This window comes from Dendronephthya gigantea, unplaced genomic scaffold, assembly GCF_004324835.1.
Source record: "Dendronephthya gigantea isolate DGI-Jeju-01 unplaced genomic scaffold, DenGig_1.0 000014F, whole genome shotgun sequence".
Classification (NCBI taxonomy): Eukaryota; Metazoa; Cnidaria; class Anthozoa; order Malacalcyonacea; family Nephtheidae; genus Dendronephthya; species Dendronephthya gigantea.
In genome coordinates this window covers 492828-516217 of record NW_021163024.1, presented here as the reverse complement: position 1 = coordinate 516217, position 23390 = coordinate 492828, and the positions used below count along the sequence as shown (strand labels likewise).

General features: G+C 37.0%; 2 protein-coding genes across 2 annotated transcripts in view; one reads left to right on the top strand and one right to left on the bottom strand.

Annotated features, from left to right (window-relative positions):
• The first annotated feature begins 2952 nt into the window (after positions 1-2952).
• LOC114519709 (5-hydroxytryptamine receptor 4-like) lies at positions 2953-4760 on the top strand. Its single transcript, XM_028539881.1, has one exon. It carries the CDS (start codon positions 2953-2955, stop codon positions 3907-3909), a length of 957 nt encoding a protein of 318 aa, XP_028395682.1. The 3' UTR covers positions 3910-4760.
• Positions 4761-8750: 3990 nt separating this feature from the next.
• LOC114519687 (xanthine dehydrogenase/oxidase-like) overlaps positions 8751-23390 on the bottom strand; it is a 33566-nt gene continuing 18926 nt past the window's right edge. Inside the window, 20 exon segments of the mRNA XM_028539856.1 lie at positions 8751-12478; positions 13215-13311; positions 13476-13599; positions 14318-14452; positions 14641-14771; positions 15351-15394; positions 16056-16146; positions 16777-16941; positions 17381-17439; positions 17699-17753; positions 18233-18342; positions 18884-18964; positions 19434-19548; positions 20026-20104; positions 20215-20319; positions 21015-21124; positions 21265-21344; positions 21826-21975; positions 22377-22515; positions 23167-23208. Of these exon segments, the coding sequence (XP_028395657.1) occupies positions 12300-12478; positions 13215-13311; positions 13476-13599; positions 14318-14452; positions 14641-14771; positions 15351-15394; positions 16056-16146; positions 16777-16941; positions 17381-17439; positions 17699-17753; positions 18233-18342; positions 18884-18964; positions 19434-19548; positions 20026-20104; positions 20215-20319; positions 21015-21124; positions 21265-21344; positions 21826-21975; positions 22377-22515; positions 23167-23208 (2091 nt within the window). The 3' untranslated portion in view covers positions 8751-12299.

Here is a 23390-nt window from a genome sequence, read left to right as displayed (position 1 = left end):
AGTTCGTTGTGGTCAAAACGAAGTTTTCAAATTAAGATAATTATATTGAAGCCAAATTTGAATAGTTCTTGTATGGAATATAAATGTTGTTTGAGATTTTTAAACCGTAAAGAAGCATAACATCTTCCACTTGACAGAACTGGGGGCGGTTGTATCAAGCCCGTTTAGCTTAAACGGTGGATAAGTCAAAATTAAATAACACTCTTAGATTTCTCTTGAATAAGTCGACTTGAATATAATGCACTGAATATGTAGTTGTAAACTGTATCTTTGTATTAAGGTTGAAAACATTTAGTTCGCTTGTTGAAAAATAGGTACGCAATGCGTACATGTGGGTAGCCTGTAAAACATTATTAGTAAATATCAACTGATGCACTAAAATATTATTTTCTAGTCTTATGTTCTAATGCCATAGACAACGGAATAAACGCCCTACAGTTAGCTGGGTGAATACAGTTATAACGAAGTCGATTTATTACGCAATCTATGTATTATAATATTTTATTCAGAGTTAAATACATTTTACGACAGATCAAAACATATATAAAAGCATTTTTACAAGAGATAGGAAATGAATTTTTTTTGAGCAAAATAGGTGAACAGAACAAAAAAGGCAGTAAGGTTCCGGGATGGTGGCACACATCTTCTGATAACATAAAGCTTAGTTTAGAAGGAGAAAGATCTTAAAAAAGATTTCATTGAGGATAAACTACTTGATTTGCCATATCATTTTACAGTCGCATATAACAAAGAGTCGAAAATTGTTTCAAACGTTTCGCATTAACAATTTTAAAGGACTCATCTGTGTATCTGAACAATATTTTAAAGATTTTTGTTCAGTTGAAATGCACTTTTGTTAAAAGTTTTGTTTTTTAAAAAAATATGATTTGTTAGTTATGTTCAAATAAAAGCTTCTTTTTAAACTCCACAGCATTTGGTTTAATAGCTGCATGTCTACAAGCAAGAAATTGACAGGTGAAATATTGCATTATAATTTATAAAACAGGGCAACTTGTTACTACCATTTGCAATAAGGTAATGTTTTGGTTTAATAGCTGCATGTCCACAAGCAAGAAATTGACAGGTGAAATATTGCATTATAATTTATAAAACAGAGCAATTTGTTACTACCATTTGCCGAATTATAATTTATAAAACAGGGCAACTTGTTACTGCCATTTGCTGAATAAAATAATGCTTTATTTATTTTCTATTAGTGTAACTTTGTAGTTGTAGATTCAAGTCATTCAACGCTCACCGATCACCGCTTTTTCGTCTTTAAAGTACTCGCCTTCGCTTTAAAATTTGACAAAAGTATTAACGTGACTTCGGTTGCTTCCGTTCTTCGAAAACAATGAAATTTTCCGGAAGTAGAAGAACCGTTCGTCATCTTTCGTATATCCGACGATTGCCGAAGATGTGGCACCCACAATACATCCCAGTCTACCTCGGCCGAAACACGTCTTCGTCTTCGTACTTCGTTTCCTTGCTCAAATTCGCTAAAAGTTGTTACTCCGGCGTCAGCGACGGAGTTGAAAATTCGCCCCGGTTTTGTTTTGCTTTTTCTCTTTTATTTTCCGTCGTCGCAAGTCTGTAATGGGCTATGGTAATAGCGCGCGAAATATACTAGTATTTGAAATGTGTATGTGACCGTATTTATCTATATCAAAGTCTTATCTCCCAAGAGTTGTGGTGCACAGCTTTGGCTAATTTCCGATGCGCGATTCGATTTCGCTCGCATGATACGGCAATTCCTCCAAGAGGAACAAATAAACCGTTCTTTTGATGCTGTTCGATTAAGTTTAGATTTGATTGGGGTCAGAATATATTTAATACATGTAGATTCTTGTCCTATCTTAATAATATCGCTGTTACTTCGCCGTTTAACAAGATGTGGTCGTGTATGGGCGCGTTTGTTGACACTTCGCAGTTTGCACAGGATTAAATATTTAATATATAAGCGCGAATTCCAAAGGCAAAGTGTAAGACAAAGTGAATGTATCATACGGTTTATTTACATTTTTGAACAATTGAACTTCTATACTTTTTAAAGTACGATGTGCTTCAAAATGTCGCGATCGAACAACATTTAGATTTTAGGTTGGCAAGGCATCTAAATGAGTATCGAACTGTATTGTTTACGTTCAGAGGCTTTCTATTGAAGACGGGCACGTGCGCGGCTCGCCGGAGTTAACGCCAGAACAGGCGTCTTGTTTATTTTAAATTCCGCTAAGCCCGCCACTGTTTTCCGGGAATTTTTATAATGCCATAAACCGAGCTGCCGCCAATTACATAAAAAGGTCGTTAACTAACATCATATGGGCGAATCGGCCAATCAGAATCGTGTATATTGGATTTAATTACGATTTATATTTCTCAACGCGAAATATTGATAAGAAATTTATACAACCGCGGTTGGCCTGTGAATATGTCATAAACAATTCATTCAAGCATTCAAAGTTTAATTATGGGGAAAAATATCAATCAATCTCAAAACCGTTCATTATTTTCTGTTATTACAGGTGATCAACGATATGGCTGCATTAATTTTAGAGACGTTAAATGCACCGGAATCGTTCATCATCTTTGTAATTAAGGAGCAGCGTTTAATAGCTAAGTAATGACAAGGATTGTTAGTTAGGAAGATTTAGTATATTTACTTCAGTCTCAGACATAACAAACTTTTACGTGTCTTTTTATATCTACAGAATTTGACTCGCTCTGGTGGCAATCAATAAGTTTAAATGCAATACAAGCATCACTTGACGCATGACGGGGGTAACAATTTCCGGAATACGTGTTTGAATAGGCAGTGTTGCTTGATTTAATTTTAATTTTTTTAGACAATTTATTCACCCAGCAAGCGATATTTTCAATAAATGATATATATAGAAGCAACGCAGCTGTTACGACGAGAAAAACAAGCGCTTCAGACAATGCTATAACTTCGACATGGACATAAACACTTCTCTTTGGCAAATTTGTCGATTTCACCAAAGAGAATTCAAACTTCCACTTGGATTTCCATCTAAAGCTTACTACATCAACTATGTTATAACTTGTATTGTCAATGTATTCCTAACAATATCGACAGTTTCATTAAATACCGTTACAATTCTTGCTTACTGGCGATCAAAACAGTTGAGAAGAAAGACGACGTATTTCCTTATAATGCTGCTGTCTTTTGTTGATCTAGCTACTGGATTACTCGGAAATTCCTGCTTTGTGTTGTTATTAGTGAAAATTCTACTGCACGATCCAGACTGTACGATTTATGTGTTTTTGGAAAACATATCTCTGTCTTTAGCCGGAATGTCTTTCATGACATTGCTTTTGCTAAACATTGAAAGGTATCTATGTATTGTTCATCCCTTTTTTCATCGTAACAAGGTGACGAAGCTCAAACTCTTTATCATAGCAACAGCGTTGTGGAGTTGTGCCATAGCATCAACGTTATGTCGTTTATTTCTCAACCAAATTGGACGAATACTCACCAGTGTTGTCATCTTGATATCGTTTGTTTCGTTCATTTTTATTTATGCGTCAATTTTTCGAACAAGTCAAACAGGAAGACGTGTGTCTGAACGAAGTAACACAGAACACAAGGACAGGAACACAGCACAAGATTTGAGACTAGCAAAATCTTGTGCAATTGTTGTTGGTTGCACATTTTTATGTGTAATTCCGTTTGCAGTGACAAATTCTTTAGCACCTTTCACATTTTTAACGCTCTCCTTGGCGTATTGGAGTTGTACTTTGGGGCTTTCCTCGTCTACCCTCAACTCGCTTATCTTCTTTTGGAGGAATCCTGTTTTGAGGACTGAAGCAAAAGTACTTTTAAGGTTGGCTAACATCAAAGCAATTCGGAATACGTCTGTTGTGAGCGGCGAGACAACCCATAATCGATAAGAAGGTTTCATAAAAAACCACTAGAGTTAAGATAATGCTAAAATAAAGGATGGCAAATGAATTTCATAATTATCCTACATGCATCTCAACAAATTTTAATGTAGAGAGGTAACAACAGCGTTATTTGTCATATTTGGATATAACTATATTAAATATTCCAGGGCTAGCTGGATATCAAAACTACCACATTACCATGCAATGGATTTTAAGCTTGTTTCAGACAAGAATTTTTCATGTGCCAAACCTAATGTTAAAATCAAAGCTAAAGGCTTTGTTTAAGTTCATTTGCATTTGTTTCGGCAAATGAGAAATTCAACGTCTCAAAAACGGGCATTACTACCCTATAATCCGCAACTTCATCAGAGCAAAATATATATCCTAGGAGGTGTTTTAGGAATATCTAGACATTTTGTGAAGCCAGTGCAAAAATTTTCATCGTATAATTATGTATCCTAAACGTAGCTATAGTTACTACAAGTTTGGCTGAAACATTAGAGAACTGACAGGTTGCATGGAATTGAAGCTATCAATTAACGTATTTAGTCGATTTTAATCTAAATAAATTATTGATATCGTGCATGGGCCAGTGATCTGGCGAGTTTAGATTGACTAAATGAACAGCATGCAATTAAACAAAATGGCGTTAGTTCAACAGCTGCTTGAGTCGTCATTTTTGTTGACAACGTATAGTTTTTGGTGATTGGTCATTAATATTATTTTAGTGTCATCATAAAAAAAATATATGGATGGGCCGGGTTTTTCACTGAGAACTATATAAAACACTCGTAGAACTCATACGCCACTACATCCGGGGTACAGTGCGCCTATTTTTCGTATGTCTCGTTTAGGAGTCAGACATAACGAGTTTCGAAAATTTCCCCGCCATTTTTATCGCTGTTATATTGAAAATAAAAACGGTCTTTGGTTCGTATATAAAACTGACGAAATTAACGTTGAGGCTTGCTCTACTTTAGTTTTTAGGCTATAATTCAAAAAGATTTGCTTATATAATGGTCTTTCGCGGCGTATTTACTTGTCGTCTGTGTGTGTTTTTGTCATTGTTCAATAAACAGAACATTTCACGGTTTTTATGTTCTCGTGTTCTCATGCCCGAACATAAAATGAATTTCTATATATACTCGCTACCGTGAAATATCCTATATAACATCATGTACGTACATACTACATAAATTATTTCGATCTAATAATAGACTGGTTGGAATGTTCTAGTTTGCATCAGTCTGGTCTAATTTTAATCGGGTTTAAAGCAATCTTAATTAATGCCACCGGAAATTAAAAGTTTTTCATTTTTCATGGGCATCCAGTTAATATCAGACCAGTGAAGGTAGGATACAGCAAACATTTTACGTAAAGGTTGGTATTCGAACTATCTACTGCTCATTCATATCGTATTAACGTGACTTTAAAACAGTTTTATTTATTGTTTCTTGCCTCGTTCTTGATAGACATATATTAGTGTAATTTCAGATCATAATCAAAAGCTTTTAAAGTTCAATCCTTCCAATCCTTATTGATTTAGACGTATACTGACTGCTAATTTTGAATATTAAGCGCCTTAAATTGCCAATTTGAGCCGTCTTAACTTCTGAAATATAAATGTGTCATATTTTTTTGAATGAAGGTGATTCCTATCTGCCCTGCCACACGCAAAGGCCTGCCTATGCCCTACGATGCCAGAAAACTTGAATACATCTTCTGTAACCAGGAAGTTTGTGATTCAGTTCAAATATTTCTAGTATATCAGATACGGCTTTCACCCAAATACCATGGGTAACCAAACATCTTTCGTCCGTAAACTATTATTAATGCATCCCCCCCCCCTCGGCTTATTAAACCGACTCTCAACGTCTAGACCTCTCGTTCAAATGCCTATGTTTTTTTTATCCCTTTGTAATCCACGATATCAAGGCATGCGTCATGCACCTCCCACCTTTATCCCCTGCCATTATAATGGATGCTTAGAGCGGAGTGCCTAATTTTTACCCGTGTGGTTATTTTTCAAAATAAAATAATATAATTTCAAAACATCCATGAAAATGAAACGTAGCTTCTGTTCCTCTCAAGGTTGGCGGCACTGGTGCACTTAGCACGCGCCCATGCAAGTCAATAGGGAGCATTAGCAGTGACTACGAGTACGATTACGAGTACGAGATTCGTCATTCTCGTGCGTTGTTTGCTTACGCCATCAGTCAAAACTCGTAGTCGCCGGGCATTTGAGTACGAGTTTTTTGATAAACTTCGTACTCGAAAGCCCAACGACTACGAGTTTTGGCTGATGGCGTAAGCAAACAACGCGCGAGAATGACGAATCTCGTACTCGTAGTCGTACTCGTAGTCACTGCTAAAGCTCGCTATTAGCTCGTGACAATTTCGACTTACAATTATTTCTTCATAGAATGCGTGGACCGAATATATTAATTTTTGTCATTCGTGCTCAATTTTACGACACGAATAGGAACACGTGTAGGTCATCATAGTCACAAGTGCATGACACATGTGTACATACGTGTTAAGTGCGTCAGGGATTATTCTATTGTGCAATAATTTGAACCAATTTATGCAGGGCACAAATATAAACAACATTAATGATTTTGTGCTGTGATAAATACTATAGCATCAAATGTGGTATAACAACTGCCTAAATAGACAAAACAATTCTCGACGTTTCGACCTGTGGGCATTCGTCAGAGTAACTCTGAGTAAATCTCCTGACGAAGGCCCTCCGGTCGAAACGTCGAGAAGTGTTTTGTTTATTTAGGCAGTTGTTATACCACATTTGATGCTATAGTATTTTATCACAGCACAAAATGTTGTTTATATTTGTGCCCTGCATAAATTGGTTCAGATTATTGCACAATAGAATAATCCCTGACTCTGCCTGTTGTTTGAAGGCGCTGCCACGCTGCTCCTTGGTTATAATGTGATGAAATACTAGCTATATTTTCCTGAAAGTTTCAAATTGACCAAGACTGGCAAGAGTAGGCATATACATACAGCAATAATGCCTCCTTTACATATTATTCAGCAAAATAGGCGTATATTATTTCGCTACAGTTTCATGTTCTGCATGAGCGTAATGTCAGTCTGAGCAGTGCACTCAGTCAGAGGCTTTTCGACACAGTGACAAAATATTTCATTTTCACAATTCATATTTTCTACATTTCTTGGACTTTTGTTCCGTGCAGTCAGTCTTCTTGTAGAATGATCCCTAATGTGGTCAGGTTCAAACTAATACTATATATCGTGAAAAGCAAAATTTAAATTTGCTTATTATTGTACGGTAACTATTATTATATACGTGTATTCGCGCCAGAATTTTCCCTCCTGTAATATGTTGAGAGGAGATATTTTTACCTATAAAATTATCACCACTTCGAGAAATATTTCGCAGAATTCTGCTCATGCACTCCAGGGCTATATACGTATAAAAGAGTCGCGCCGTATTCAAAATATAAAACATTCAAAACATAAAACCTTTTCGCGGTGCCGCTCAAAGTTTATCTACATATTAGCTTAATTCTTTGGATTAGTTAGTGAACTAAGTTTTTAACCGGTTTTCAAAATATAATGCGCCAAATAAATGCCGCTATCAACAATGTTCAACGCCATTATACAACGCTGTCTATGCATGAAGTGAATACAAAAGCAGCTTTGATTCAAACGTCATTTTTTTCTAGACGTACCCCAAGAAATCTTTACATTTTAACACAGTTTTTAGATTATATAGTGATCATACTTTTTAATTGCGTTTGGGGTTTGCAAAACGTTTTCAAGCCTGGTATAGTGTTCCATGATAAGAAACCATTTGAGGTTTTCAAGCAGACTGATTGCGTAACATAGAAAATCGATGAGGATCCTGTTTATACCAACAGCCACACGCGACTGTTAAATTGCTAAAAACTATTTGAACACATTTTGAGTCGCTCAATGTATTTTAGATAATGAATTTTAGTGTAACAGCTAGTTTGTGTAGTTTATAAAACGAATTTTCGCCCGTTAAAGGTCAAGAAGTTTAAAGCCTTTGCATGCAGGCTCTTGCATTATAAATACGGCAAGCTATGGATGAACGCACCAAACCAATTTGGAAATTCACTCACACCAGCAGATGGGAAACAAATTATAACGGCGAACTACTGTATATATTTAGAACGAATGACACGATCGAATCACTATAAGTCTATAGAGAATTAAAGCGTATATTTAGGGTACATAAACAAGGCCTCGGCGCATTCTCCGCCACATATCCTGGGAATGAGGTTGGGAATCTCAATGACAATGTATACTGAAGAATGAAATCTGTATAGTATATAGATATTCCGGTCTCTCGGTTCACTAAAATGAACCTTAGCTTGAAAACTGGTTTGCCAAAGACTCGGCTTCGTTGCTTGTTTGAACGTTAATAATTATCACGGTTATACCGGCCGCAGAAACAAAGTATTACTTTAAGGTTACCCTCATAATATTAACAAGAAGGCATACTGCAAACCGCTAACGGCAAATTTAAAGGTAAACGAATTCAGGTAAACTCTCCTTGACCTCTACACTATAAGGGAATAAATAATTTATAATTTGGTCTGATGATAACTGAGCTATATCGTGACTTTTAATAGATAACTGCATGCTCTCTTTAGACTTTGCCGTTTGCCGCAATCTAATAATCTAATAAGGGTATCTATTAGTGTTCATTTTGCGGTCAACCTCTTTAACCACCTTATAACACTATTTCTGTGGCCAAATGCACAACAGATTTTAGCCTTTGTGTTCTTATTCTGTCGTAATTTCGATAACGGAACATTTCAAGAAAGAAAAATCAATTTATACTCGATGTACAAATGCTTTATTTTCACAAATTGTACATACTTCTATAGTGCACTTTCATCCCTTCAATGCTAGCTAATTTTATTAGCGTTAATTCGTTCGTTTCTTATTTATTGTCTTGTAATATCATTACTGCTTGCTCTAGCAAGATTGCTTTTGGTGCATATTAATCCAGGTCTCAGGACTATTTTGAAACAGATATATAGTTGTATTCGAAACTTATCAGTTGTGTAACTCTTAGATGTGAATAAATTACGAGCGAATTATACTGACTTTTATTCGCTATTTGGCTTCATTCATTAACTTATTTATCTTTGGCTTTTTTAACACTTTTGTGTGAGATATCTTGGAGTTTGTTGATATGATTGTTCCTCATTCCCGTCTCCGACTGGCTTGTGTCCACTTTAAAAACTAAATCAAGTTTATATGAGAATTTGTTTGACAAATCTCGAACATTATTGTCAAATTTTATCCGCTTCAAGTCGTGACAAAATTCATCAGATGCACTTCGCTTCATTCCATCGCGAAAACTTAAATTAAGTTCATCTTCATCTTCATCTGAATCACATTCATCCTCAGTCCAGCACGATTCATTTAATTCACAGTTAATGTCGTCCTTCGATAAAGTCTTGTCGGAGTAATCACAATTTTCTTCCAAGCAGTCCTTTTGAGCGACGAGAATATCGATCATCTTTGTTGATATATGTAAATATTAAACCCGATTTCTTTGTACACCAATGTGCATCAAACAATTGTACTTTATACGATGTTAGTTATTAGGTATAAAATGCATACACACCGAGTCCTTTCCGCTGCGGTTTGCACAGATACACTAAATCTTATTATTTTTGTTATCCCATGATGCCAGGCCTTGCGTACATCGCCAATTGTGACCACGTTTCATGTTTATCAAGTGGCGATGCAGGTCAACACAAAGACTCTTTAAAGTATTGTTATTGAAATTGAAAGAAAAAGGCCTAAATTTATTTCAAATGTTAGAGCGAATCCACGACAACGTATCCGTGCTCTGTTCGCAGCGGCCTTTTGATTGGATAATGCCAGCCATAATCACAGCTGCCGTCTTCTGGTGATAATGTGTTTAGATTACTTAGCAACGGAAGTCAACACGGAAGCGTTTGCAGGCCCATGAAATTAATAATTTTGTTCCGGGCTTAGGATTTAAATGAATCTTCGTGTAAATCTTCACAGACGAAAATACATACCGCGATGTGTTGACATAAAAGTTCCGTAAAATATCTTAATATTTCTATAATTATAATATTATTGTTGCCACATGAAGTGTGTGTTTATGTATTCCTATGGTTACCGATTATCAACTGAATATATGTTTCAATAACAAATGCCAAGGAGACACAAGGACTATGAGGAGGCAGAGAAACAAAAGAAATTAAAATAATCTTTTGGGAAATATTAGCATATTTATATCACGTCTTCTACATAAGAAAATAAAGAAATGCCTCAGTAATAGTTGCAATTATATTTAATTAAAAAAAAATGGCGCCATAATTCTGGTTATGCTAAATTCACAAACAGGAAACTTGTCTTTATAATACTCTATCTATAGATGAGACGTAAAAAATTGTAAGAATGAATTGCGAAGCTGAGGCCTAGAGACAGTCAGACAGACAGTTTAGAATACAATATATCTATATTAACTACAGTATATGTATATAAATTACTAGTGTATATCAATTACGAACGAATATAACCCGGGGTGAACGGTGACGTTTATAATTGAAAGATATATCCCCAGATAAGCTAAGCATATTAGACAACACGTAATCTCGTCGGGTCGTGAGACGTGAGGCACAACACGAAAATAAACGCTAGTTAGGCAACTCAGCTTTGCAATGTAGTGCCCCCACTATCTGCAAACAAATGGTTTTGCCATTCATACATACATTCGTATAATACATACATACATCACTTTATTTATTTATCCTACTTGGTGCAAACAAAGTTTCGCTGGGCTTGCAATGCCAATGTGTTGCCACTTTGTGCAAACGATCGGCGAATGTTACAAGTAGCTCGCGGCTATCTTTGACCCTTTCACTAAACCGCACAACCTGTCAGAAACAATGTTCTGTTTTGAACACGGCAAGGTAGAAATTACAGGTAGCGGTTGCGAACTCAACTTAAATATTTCACTATGCGCCTGTACTCAAGGAATGCACTCACTCACGCTCATGTGACCCAGAAATTGTATTATTGTTGATCGAGAAAAACAACTCCTCTAAATCAAGGAAAGATTTAAGGTAAACCTTCACAATCAGGTTCTCAAAAACACCCACTCAAGTGCGGCAAAAGTGCGAGCTTTCAAAACACGCACAACGATGGAGGATTGTTGTTGCGGGATTGAGGAAAGATTATCGCCTATCAGGAAAGTTACGGCATATTCAATAAATTCAATTAATTTTTTTTGTCAACTTGCTTTGTATTGCATAATATTGTAATCACAAATTCTTCGTTTCCCGCGAAAAAATACACAAACTTTGATAATCGTTTCCCAAAAGCTCATTAGACCGGAGTCAGCGAACTTCGTAGAAACAAATTCATAACAAATTCATAACCTTCTGCGATCACTTTATGAGTTTGCTAATGCATCAATATGACGTGTTTATTGCACTGTCTGCACACATTCCAGCCGGCGAACAGGCGCATATTGCTCGCAGGCGAAACATATTGCTCGCAGGCGAAACACACTTTGTACATACAGTCCACTGGTACAATCAGTGCGGCCGACTTGGCGCATGCTCAGTGATACGAAACCGGCCGTCGTAGTTAATTTTTTTGTACGTATAACAGTAGGTGGAGGCCGCCCTTAACATCGAAATCGGCCAGTTTGACGCGTAACATGTTTGTGCCTAATGTCCCGCCTTGAATCCTCGTCAGTGATTGGTGACAAAAAAGCACATCGCCAGCAATAAACATCAGTGGCCAATAAACGATTGCGACATATGAGAGTCAGCCATCAAGGGCCTTGTGTGACAATATGTGCAAATTTTTTAAACATGTCTGCTTGAATCTAATTAAACTTTCCCCTCCTGGTCTCGATGTGGTAATTATTAAAACCTGGGGGCGGGGGACAATTATATGCATCAGGCCGATTTGACTGGACCTCTGAATTGGTATTTAGCAGTTGGTGAAAACGTCACGCTCATAATGTTGTCATGTTCTTCTGCGGTCCTAACGAGTCCTCAATCCCGATAATGCTCTAAGCAATCGATTTTTATGATTGATTTTTAACTGATTTCTTGGTATTTATTATTTTATTTTCATGGAAATTGTCACATATTTGTGCGCGAGAAAGATCGGGTATTCGTATTAACGTTTTTCTGGCTAGGCCCCACTTAGAAGAACCTCGACTCATCCGTGCTATGAATAAAAAATTTTATTGATCAGTTATATCTAATAGAAACGACTAATCCCCTTTTTAATGGCTAAATAATGGTCGGCATAAGAATTTTATCTTCGCCTGAAAACTAATATTGAGGTTATGTTTCTCACTCTTCAAATTTTTTTCGCATTCGTTAAATAATAAATTGTGTTGGATCAACTAAACACTTCAACTGTGTGACCTCAACTGTAGCTGGACCATCAAGCGGAAAGTAATCTTTGTCTTGCCCAGTCTCCTCACGAGCGTGATATATCGCATCTTGGACAGCGAACAAACAGGAAGATGACATACACTGAGGTGGTTCACCAGTAGCTTTAAACCACAAATAAAGCGAAGGGCATAATTGAATCGTAGAATTTATAAACTGATAATTAGCATAATATACTAATGTAAGCGCTTAAGAAAAGGTCACTGGCGCGACCTAATAATTATAGCGTGGGCTACGAATAAGAAAACTTGAGCCAATTTGCAATAAAATTGCATTTAAAATACTCCTAAAATTGTATACATATAAATCCTTCGCTTTTCTTATGCATGTTGTTTAGTTTTAAAAGTCGGAGGAGTGCGAGTTTATTAAGTTGTGTCCGACGTATTCTTTTGTAAATGCAGAGTGCAATAGCTTACACAATAGAAATCCGTCTGACAGAAGCAGAACTGAATACACAAGTAAACGCCTCCCCCCCAATAGACCTTAAACGCCTCCCTCCCCCCTAATAGACCTTAAACGCCTCCCTCCCCCTAATAGACCTTATGCATAATGACGTAATAAGCGTGACACCTGCAGGGAATTCTAGTCTTAGTAGTCACGGCGGTAAATTTTGAATTTTGAAATAACCAGAATTCCCTGCAGGCATCACGGCTTGTTACGTCACTATGCATAAGGTGTATTATCATTCTAGTTACGCCACTGAATGAGGTAAATACTCCGCTTTTACTATTTTACAAACCTCTTTTGCTGGTAAATGCAATCTCATTTTAATGCACATAAATCAACAATACCACAAAATATAACGCCACATGACATTGAATTCCTCAATAAAGAACTTACTTTTTGAGCCAAGAACACCAAGCGGGTTTGGGGCATCTTTAATAAAGTTCACCCGGAAATCTATTGGAATATCTTTTGAAAACGGGGGGTGGTATTCCTAAAATAAAAGTAGGTATTTTCAAGTCGAACACATAAACTCTATTACGTTACACACGACGGAATAGAATTGAACTATAGCAAAAAAGTGTAGCTTGCCTCATAATTACACGCCATACTAATAATGGCATATTTTTTACCCATGCATTGAGAGGAAATACAAACCCATGTTCCATTGGTAAGTTCCAGACCAGACAGAGGATCATATATTGCTTTCTCAGTCAACCAATAACCAAGACCCATGATGAATGCGCCTTCCACTTGTCCAATGTCAATCTCAGGATTCATGCTGCAAAAAAGAACATCACTTATCATTTCCTCGCACAAATAATTAATAAATGGTTAATCCCCTTCCTCGCACGCTATTATCCAATATCAGCGGAATGCATATCAGAGACGGGAAGCCTGTCAGATGTGAATCCGGTCACAGACGGGTTTCTCGACCGAATTTTTCCGTCTAAAAAGACGGGTAAGTTGGACGGGAATTCCGTCTGGACGAGAAACTAGCCTTAGGCCTGATTCAGACGTCGCATTTCGACGGAAAAATCAGACGAGTTTCTCAAATATCAACACGGTCATGGGCGGAACAAGGCTAAATAATAAATAACCAAAATCATTATCGTAATAATTACGACACCCTATTTAATTGAGTTTCCCGTCTCTAATATGAGTATAGCTAGTATTGAAAATCAAGATCTGTTGGTTTTTGTAGTTTTATACACAATTTTCTACTGTGCAAGTTAACGGAATCACTGCCTACCCAGAGTTGCAAAAGGAGTTCAACCTTCCTCCAGTAGGATTTCAAGTTTTGAAAACCTTCCTCAAAATGACGTTACCTCACTAAGTCAAGTGGCAACCAGCGTAAAGAAGTATTTGGTTTTTTTGGTACGTGCATGTGATCAATTGGAGTGTTCAATTTTGAAACTTCCTCACAAACCTCATTCAAAGCAAACCTTCCTCCGGGTGGCACCCGCCTACTCGCAGCTTTTTTGCAACTCTGTGCCTACCTTTTTCCACAGTCAAACAAAATATCCGTTCTGAGTATTTCTGTCTCTCCAGTGAGCACATCAATCTCGGCCTCCGTACAAGTCGCGGCAAAAATGTTATAATTAAAAAACGGCTGAGGAGGCTTTGGCAACAACCTAAAAAGAAGCCAAAAGGTGAAGCTACGAACAAGGAGTGCAAAGATGGCGCTGTTCACATTTGCCTCGAACTATATTGAGATCAGTGACACACCCAGCCAATTAAGAAACAGGCACCAGAGTATGAAAATTGCAAAATTCATCATTTAAAACAGTAAATTCTACAAGCACTACATATAAATACATACATGTATTTTGCAGACAAATCAACACCCTTTTCATAACACTTGTTAATGATCTCAGGCCATGTGGCTTGTGGCATATCTTTTGCTACGGGTAATATTCTTTCCTTGAGCATATTGCAGCAATGTATGACCGCCTGCACAAACACAAGATACAGTTTTTAAATAAGTTAAACGTGAAATAATGTTATCATCATGTATTTAAATTCTATATAGGATGCTCAGGATTTTGAAGGGCTCCCCATTCTTTTTCAACTGAAAATTAACTGTTTCAATGAATTTCAATATTTTTTCCGTTCGTCTTCTCAGTTCAGCCAGTAAAAAGTTTAATCAGGCTTAATAGTATTTGCCAAAAATGCCGATAAACGGATAGTAAAATTCCTCTGAATTATAGATGTCCACTCCATTTCATACAAGGAATGTTTTGACCTTGATAAATGTTATCTTTTCAAGATTTCCTTTGATGAATTCTCGAAGCAACTTTTGATGGCCATGGTTCAGTCCCTCCCTTTCCCTCAAGACTAGGATTCTAGAAAAATACCCCTTCCATTGCCCCACACCACAGAAAGGCGGGCCAAAGGCCTGTTTGGCTTTTAAATAATACTAGTACTTCACCTCCTACTCAAACTCAGACTAAAAGACTAATGTATGACTAATGAGTTAAAGTTGTGTTGCCGTTACATCGTTTAAGCTAGAAAAATGAAAACTCATCACACCTCACAGCATAATTCACTTGTTATACTTCCCCCAGTTCCTGCACCTGTGAACGAAAAAAATGTATTTCAGGGGATCGTTCATAATACTGTGTTGACCTCTTTCAATAGCGGAATTCACTTATGAGGGACACGTTAAAATACTGACTTCAAGGTCAATATCAGTGAAAAGGCACTCGAGTTCTCCCCGTAACACAAAACACATCGTAGGTTGGGAGTTCCTCATGATAAGTGCCACGATGATTTTATCCCTATATAATTGACTTCTCTGAACATATGAGTTTCACGATGGGACGTCTACAGAGGGCGGGGGTTCAAAACTAGTTCTATGAAAATAAGAAAATCTACTGAGAAATGTGGAACTAAAGGATTTCTCTGATCTCATCTTGGCTCTTGTTTAATGCTTTGGCCAAGTGTTTCATCATTGTTTCTGTAATAAAAGCCACTGGCATTAATGTCCCTGAAGAATCACAGGAACGCATTTTCGTGAAGAAACGTGCAAGAATGTACAAATATTCCATTATTCCTTCCTCAATCAGTTATTATGTTTGCGAGGTATTGGCCTCTAGGCCCAATTTAGGGCATGTTTACATGGAGCTAGTTATCCTGGCTAGGCGAAGTAAAAAGCGCATCAAATGAAATTAAAAGTTGGGTTTTCCATATAAAAATAAGAAAATCTACTGAGAAATGTGGAACTAATTTACATACCATTTGGATTAAGAAAACTTGTTGCTGGTTTAATTGCGATCTTATCAACAGTCAGACCAAAGCCGAGTGTGTAAGCAGCGACTTGACAAACCTGCAGTTAGATAAAATTAAAAATATTCAAAAAAGAGTATCGCGGCTTTGTATCAGTAATTATATCGGTATAAAAATTAAGACAATTTGGGAGCTCGAAAAAACCTCTCAGAATGAAAAATCGAAATGGGAAAAATGGCTATAAGTAAATGAAATACACATGCAGCATGCTTGTCGTTGCATGGATTGAATCACATAAATAAACAGTCTAAAACATGATGTGAAGGGAAAGCAGGCCTCCAATAAATGTTGTTTTAAAATTTAATGTCTTCCATATTATCTGCATGCTGAATAATTTGATACCTGAGTCATACTTCTGCAACAAAATTTCATTGGGACAAATTTATGGGGGGGGGGGGGGACGGGGCTGGTTGCAGACATAAAACAGGAAACAAACACACAACAAACAGACGACTTTATATAATTTAGTTATGTTATCATGCACCAGCTAAAAGCCACCTCAACAGCGGGCGAGACTTCCTCGCTGATTTGGAAAAATGCAAAAGAAAAGATAGAAGAATAGAATAAAATAACATAATTATAAATCAAACAGATGCTATGAAGTTGTAAGAAGTGTATAAATTACATACGAGTATTCTATTAACAAGCAATACATATTCACATGGTATACCTTTGTGTCTATCCCTTGTCCTATTTCAACCCCTCCATGTGATATGGCTATAGTGCCATCTTTACGAAATATTGCGACATAAGCGGTAAACCGAACGCCTGGGTGATACCCAACGCCCCATCTCAGTGGCACTATACTCATTCCTCGCTTACGCCAACGATTTTCCTTGGAAAAACAAGGTAAACAAAGATTACCAAGATTATCATTAAAAATTAAAAATTAACATAATAAGACAAAAACACCGCCAGTAGGTCTAAAAGCCACGTGACCGGTGAACCTGAATATACAATTTAAGTCCCGTTTACACTACAGTCAATTTATCGGCACGGCAAGGCTAAAAATGGTACCCGTGCTCAATATTACTAGTGCTCAGGCTACCAAAACAAAGGCCGGGCACGAATGAAGTGGGCACGGGTACCCATTTTAGCCGTGCCGTGCCAATAAATCCAGTGTTGTGTAAATGGGGCTTCAGACGATAAACATGACATTTATATGGCCTGGAGGTACTGGCTGTATTACTTTATCGGTATTGGAGTTCACTGACTGGGACAGTCCCAGTCAGTGGGACGATGCGAAAGTGACGAAAATAAAGTGTAAACCAAACCTTGTTAAATGATTCAATAGCAGTTCTACGCTTTTCAAATTCACTTGATTTCTTCAAATCTGCAATTAAATTTCAACTGAGTATAACAAATTTGAAGTGTGTTGTTATTAATTTACTTCAACTAAATTTGTATGTCAGCGACGAATTACCGGAAAAAAAATGATTCACACTTCGCAAATTAGTTGACTTTCTTCGATAAATAAATTGATATTAAATGATAATTGTCAAAATGAAAAGAAAGCAAGAACAAGCAATTCCCGGACTTTCTATTAGATTTCAAGTTTGTTAGACCGTTCAATAAACTCTTTACAGTCTCACCTTGCCATATTTCAGACATGTTGCAAAAAGGCAGATGTTGTTGATAGTAGGTTGTCTGGAAGAAAAAAAATCGCCTTTCGTAACATGCAATAGCTGTGTATATATTCTAAAGGTTTTTAAAGGGCTTTAATTTCCAGTGGAATCATTTCCACTCAAAATTGAGATCCTTTAAAAAAACCTTTAGAAATTACCTACATCGAGTGAAGTGCCACAAAATCGTAATTGACCGTAACAAAAAAGATGGCGGCATGTACATCTTACCAGAATGCATTGCGGGCATTTAGAATGATTGACTGAAAAAAGATGGCAAGGAAAACACTTAATTACGTGAAATTTTAACACAGCGAAGAAAATAACTTCCTGTTTTATGCCTGTCCTTTACAAGACGTCAGTTCGCTTTTTTAAACGATTTCCGACCGCAATGCATTCTGGTAATATGTACATCCACCATCTTTTTTGTTATGGTCAATTAATTTATCCTCAGTTGTGTACATATTGAATCTTTGTAAAAGACGTTTTAAAAAAAAGACAAACCTGTCCTTTCTGGTAGAAGTTGATTTCTCTTATCTCTTCTTGGCTCTTGTTTAATGCTTTGGCCAAGTGATTCATCATTGTTTCAGTAATGAAAGCCGCTGGTAATGTCCCTGAAAAATCACAGGAACGCATTTTCGTGAAGAAACGCGCAAGAATGTTCAAATATTCCACTAGTTCTTCCTCAATCAGTTGTAACGTGTGATCAGATGTTTACCAAAATCAAACGGCGATGCTATCAAATAAGTAAATGACTTGGATACAACTACTGGCAATTTAGTTACCCTCAATATGAGCATTATGTTTGCGAGGTATTCGCCTCTAGGCCCAATTTAAGACATGGAGCGAGTTATCCCGGCTAGGCAAGGGAAAAAACGCATTACATCAAAGGCTTAACCTGATTAGTCTTACATTATATGCAGTTTTTCACCTCGCCTAGCTGGGATAACTCGCTCTATGTAAACAGACCCAATTTAAACATGTCAGTGTCATCCAAATATGATAAGGACGCGTGGCAAAACGTACTACATTTTCAAACGTCAAACATGTGTTTTGAAGCAAACTTGAAGCCTTGAACGGTAGCAGCTGCAGCAGTAAACGAGTGATTTGTTCAGGTGTGTCACAATATGTCGTTAGCTATAATTATACAGATACCTGGTGAACGTGTATAGGAATTGGCTGCTGTGTTAGTCTTGCAAGGTACGCCTTGAAATTTCCAATTTTCACAATAATACGCTAAAGAAGAACAAAACAATAGAGCCAATTATTAAACGATGTCGAGCAAAATATCGTGATTTGTCGGTGGCGAGCAGATTCAATTATTTGCCGCTGCCTTTGACCTTGATTATTGTTTATAAAATTGAAGCTAATGCGCATGCTCAGGGTATTATTTGCAGCTGAGTAACGTTTTTAACAAATTCCTGTGCACCACAACTCTTGGGAGACAAAACTGTGACGTAGATAAATACGGTCACATACCCTTTTCAAATACTAGTATATTTCGCGTCAAAACACAGTTGCGACGACGAAAAATAATAAAAAAAAACAAAATCTAGGCGAATTTTCAACTCCGTCGTTGACGCCGGAGTAATTAATTGAACATCCAAAAACGCAGGAATACGGAAGTCAGTTAGATGCCATTGACTGCTATTTTGTTCCTCTCAAGCAAAAAAGACAACTTGATGACCATGGACTAAGAACTCACCATTATCCAGAATCAGAGGGAAGAACATTAGTATACATTCAGTTGTCGCATTTCCACAAGCCGCGTAACATGTGATATCAATGCCTTTCAATAAGCCTTCTTCCGAAACACCAATCTAAATATTTTGTCAAATTGAAGGGAAGCAGAACTTTAACTTCATCTCAAACATTACAGTTATACTTACATGAAGTATTTCACCAGGGCTAAAAACTCTTAGATCGCGGTTTAACAGCATCGAACGTTGTGTTCAGACTTGTCAACAACATTGAACGATATTGTTGAAACCGATTCGGGTATAAAAGAATACAAAAATGTTGATAGCTAACAACTGTGAAGACTTTGGGCGTGTTCAATCCTGCCCAAATCAACTAATTTCGTTTGCAGGAAAGATGCCGGAAAGGCTAGGATTCCGCCCGCTGCTGATTTGTAAAAAAATAAATAATAATTATGTCCAACGACGACGTTTAACTTAAAAATATTACTAAATGTGCCTCAACTAGTATGCCCCATTTCATAACGATCAACTAGCAAAAAACTTTGCGCGGATTAAAATTTTGAAAGGTTTTAATTTGCCACGTCAGTGTGAAAATACCTTGTACTTTGCGAGGTAAGAAAATCTCTTCCCAACCATTTCCATGTTGGTTTTGAAGTTCATTCTCAAACGCACAGGTCTAAAACACGAGTTTATTTAGTAGATTTAGATCAACCGAATCAATACAGATTATAAAAGGTCGTGTTCTATTCACAAAATCTTTAAAACCAAGATTATTTTGTCAATTACCTGTTCATGACGTAAGCCGCCAGAGCACAAGCGCTTGAGTTGACTGCAGCACGAAAAATTTTCCCACCATAACCTCCACCACATCGCTTGCATGAAACACTGACACTAAATTAATAAGATGGATTCGAGTATTGTAGCCTTATAAATATTTAGAATGCCTTGCGGCTGTCCTGGTATTATTGTGTTTCTTTCAACATTTGTGGACAAAATTGTGTCTATTAGATTTCGTAACACGTATCTTTAGTTGAAGGCGAAATGATTTTATTATCAGAGAATGGTGAGCAGATTAATTATAGAACCATAAAAGGACGTCTGATAACGCCTCGATAAAATTCTAGACTTTTTATCTTATTTTTTTGCGAAATACCGCTGGCGCAAGCCGCCGCAGACTGTTTTTGGTATTGTTTTTATTAAAGTTAGAATGATTAAAGTTAATTTTTTTTTATTAAAGTTTGAATGAACTTTAGTACCTTACGGGTCAGTTGTTTAAAAGACTAGTTACTTTAACTCAGTGTACGTAAGGGCAGAAATGGGCTATCGAAGTTGTGTATTTCTGACTTGACTAGGATTTAGCTATACAGAAATTTTGTTAAAGAGTTTTATATCAACAGCCCCTATTGGTAAAAATGATGTATCCGTGAATGGTGCATTCAGATTATTGGAAATCATGGAAATCAAGCATGTTATACGTATCATAATAGCCTGCTGCTTGCTGCTTTCAAATATTGAGTCTCAAATCAAATATATATATAAATAGTCACTAACATACGAACATAAAAAGCCGTAGGCATGTAACCTACCTGTTCACTGGTATGTTCAAAACCTGAGCTATTGACATCTGAGTGGTCTTAGTAGATTGTGTCGCAGCGTAGACCTTCATCTCTTCCTCGCTTGGGATACAAAGACACGTCTATTTGAAAAATATTTCAATTAAGGTACGTACACACGAAAATATCTACCAAAGTGAAACCGATAGCAATACAGACGTACGTTAAGAACTACTGAATTTTAGATTTTAAACAAGATATCGATGAATGAATTAATACATACGTGTGTTTCCATGTGAATGTGATGTTGTGTCCCTAGTGAAATTTCCCCAGTGATAATATGCGTTGATGACGCCATAGCTCCTGTGAAAAATAAATCTCGTGCATAAAGCATGAAACAGCAATGAAAGTTTAAAAAGTTTAAATGCAATTAGGGGAAATCCAGTAGAAAAGGACGTCGAATTTATTTGATGTCCTAGACGAATACTTCCGGCAATTGCCAGCTGTTGGAGCAAAGCTGGATTTACTGTTTTGCTAAATGCACCAGCAATGCTTTATTGCTTTCTTATTTTCTTTTACACGCATCACTGCTCAATATCACGAGTTTTATTGGTGAACGTTTATGATTTAACAAAATTACTGAACACTTCAAGAACGGCGTAGCCCTTGGTAAAACACGAAGTTTTACTAAAAACACGCCAATTTTTAATGTCAATGATCGCTCGACCCCACACCTTGCGACAACTAATACCTATTTTCTATATTAATGCGTTTCTGAAATCAATGCTGCATGCATATTCTCCCACAAACTCAATTTGAAAACAAATTACAATTTATTTCTTACCATCAATATCGCCAAAGGTTTGATTTACAATTTGATCTGAGAAAAATGACGAGGCTTCAATTGCGTCTTGGATTGATATGATTGGTTTCTTGCAGTCGGTATACGTTATCTTCACCTTCTCAGCAGCTTCATCGGCCAAGCTTTGGCTCACTAGAGTATACATATACACACGTATGATTATAACCATATATTTTCTGTTTTCTCGTACTTACAACTGCACATAATTTTTTCATTATCAACTGCACATTTTTTTCTTGCGGTCCGAATTCATATTTTAGCGTTGGCTCTGTGCTTTTGAATCTCGCGCGGTCCGTACGGCCTCATACGGATCGCTCGCGTAACCAATCAGATTGCAGGAAACGCTAAAATATGAATTCGGACCGCAAAGAAGAAAAAAAACAACCTTATTTTTATGACACAGTTGAAAATTTCCACGTTCTCGATGTGGTGGCAACACAGTAGGTCAAAGTGGTAGGCACAGAGGTTGTCTCTCGCTGGAAAAGGTTGCGTATGCAGCCCTTGTTACTGCTGCAGTGCATGACCATACGTACTTGCTATGATCATTCCAACTGCCTGGCCGGCATATTCGACATCGTCTTCACAGAATATTTTTTCCTTGCTATCAGGCACAAAATTATTCTCACCAGGAATATCTTTTGCAGAAATATATCTTAATACACCGGGTATTTTCTGTAACAAGAAGGACTGGTTATTGCTGTTGAGCCTGCAAAACTATATAGTGAAGGAACACTAAATGGTTTCTCGTGTAGGACAGCAGGATAGCGTGATACTGCACGCGGGATATTGCGAGACTTTCGGAAAGCGTTGTAAACTTACTAACCAATCAAATTGCGTGTTCCATTGTAGTTATTGTATAATGCTTTATCCTACATATCTCACAATGTAAATAATATTATTATTCCATTTGAACTGAACATGACCCACAAGTAAGTCTAAGTATGTTTTCAATAAAAAATGTGTACAAATGCTATAATAGTCCTTTTCCTCTACCGCACAATGCCTGACGGTAGTGATTTATCAGAGTCACTTTGATGCGAGATTGTTTGTGTAAGGAATTTCTAGTACCATCATAACTGAAATTGAAGGTCTATTCGCCTTGATTCCGCACAGAGCAAATACTGGAAACAAAAGCGATGCCCCCCCCCGAGAAGGGGGGGCGACTGCTCCTGTTTTCAGTACCGTTACTGTACGAGTCGTGCACGAATCATGAAAACAGTACATACAGTACCGATATTAACTTCATATAGCGTCGCTGAAATGGGAATGCTAATAAAAGATTGCATCACTTTAACTAATATCGATCAATATTAATTTTCTTACCAAAACTTCAGATACGTCCACGCTCGATAGTTTACAGTTACCCTTGAAAAACAGAATACAACAATGATTTTAGCAGGATGTTAAAATTAGGGAGAGCACTGCATAATTTCGGTGTACCATGCTGAAATGTTCCGCTGATTTGCTGCAAACGATACAGGAAAAAGTTCAATTAGAATTGTCTGGATCTTTTCCTGGCATTTCCCAATTCGTTTTTCCAATTCAAT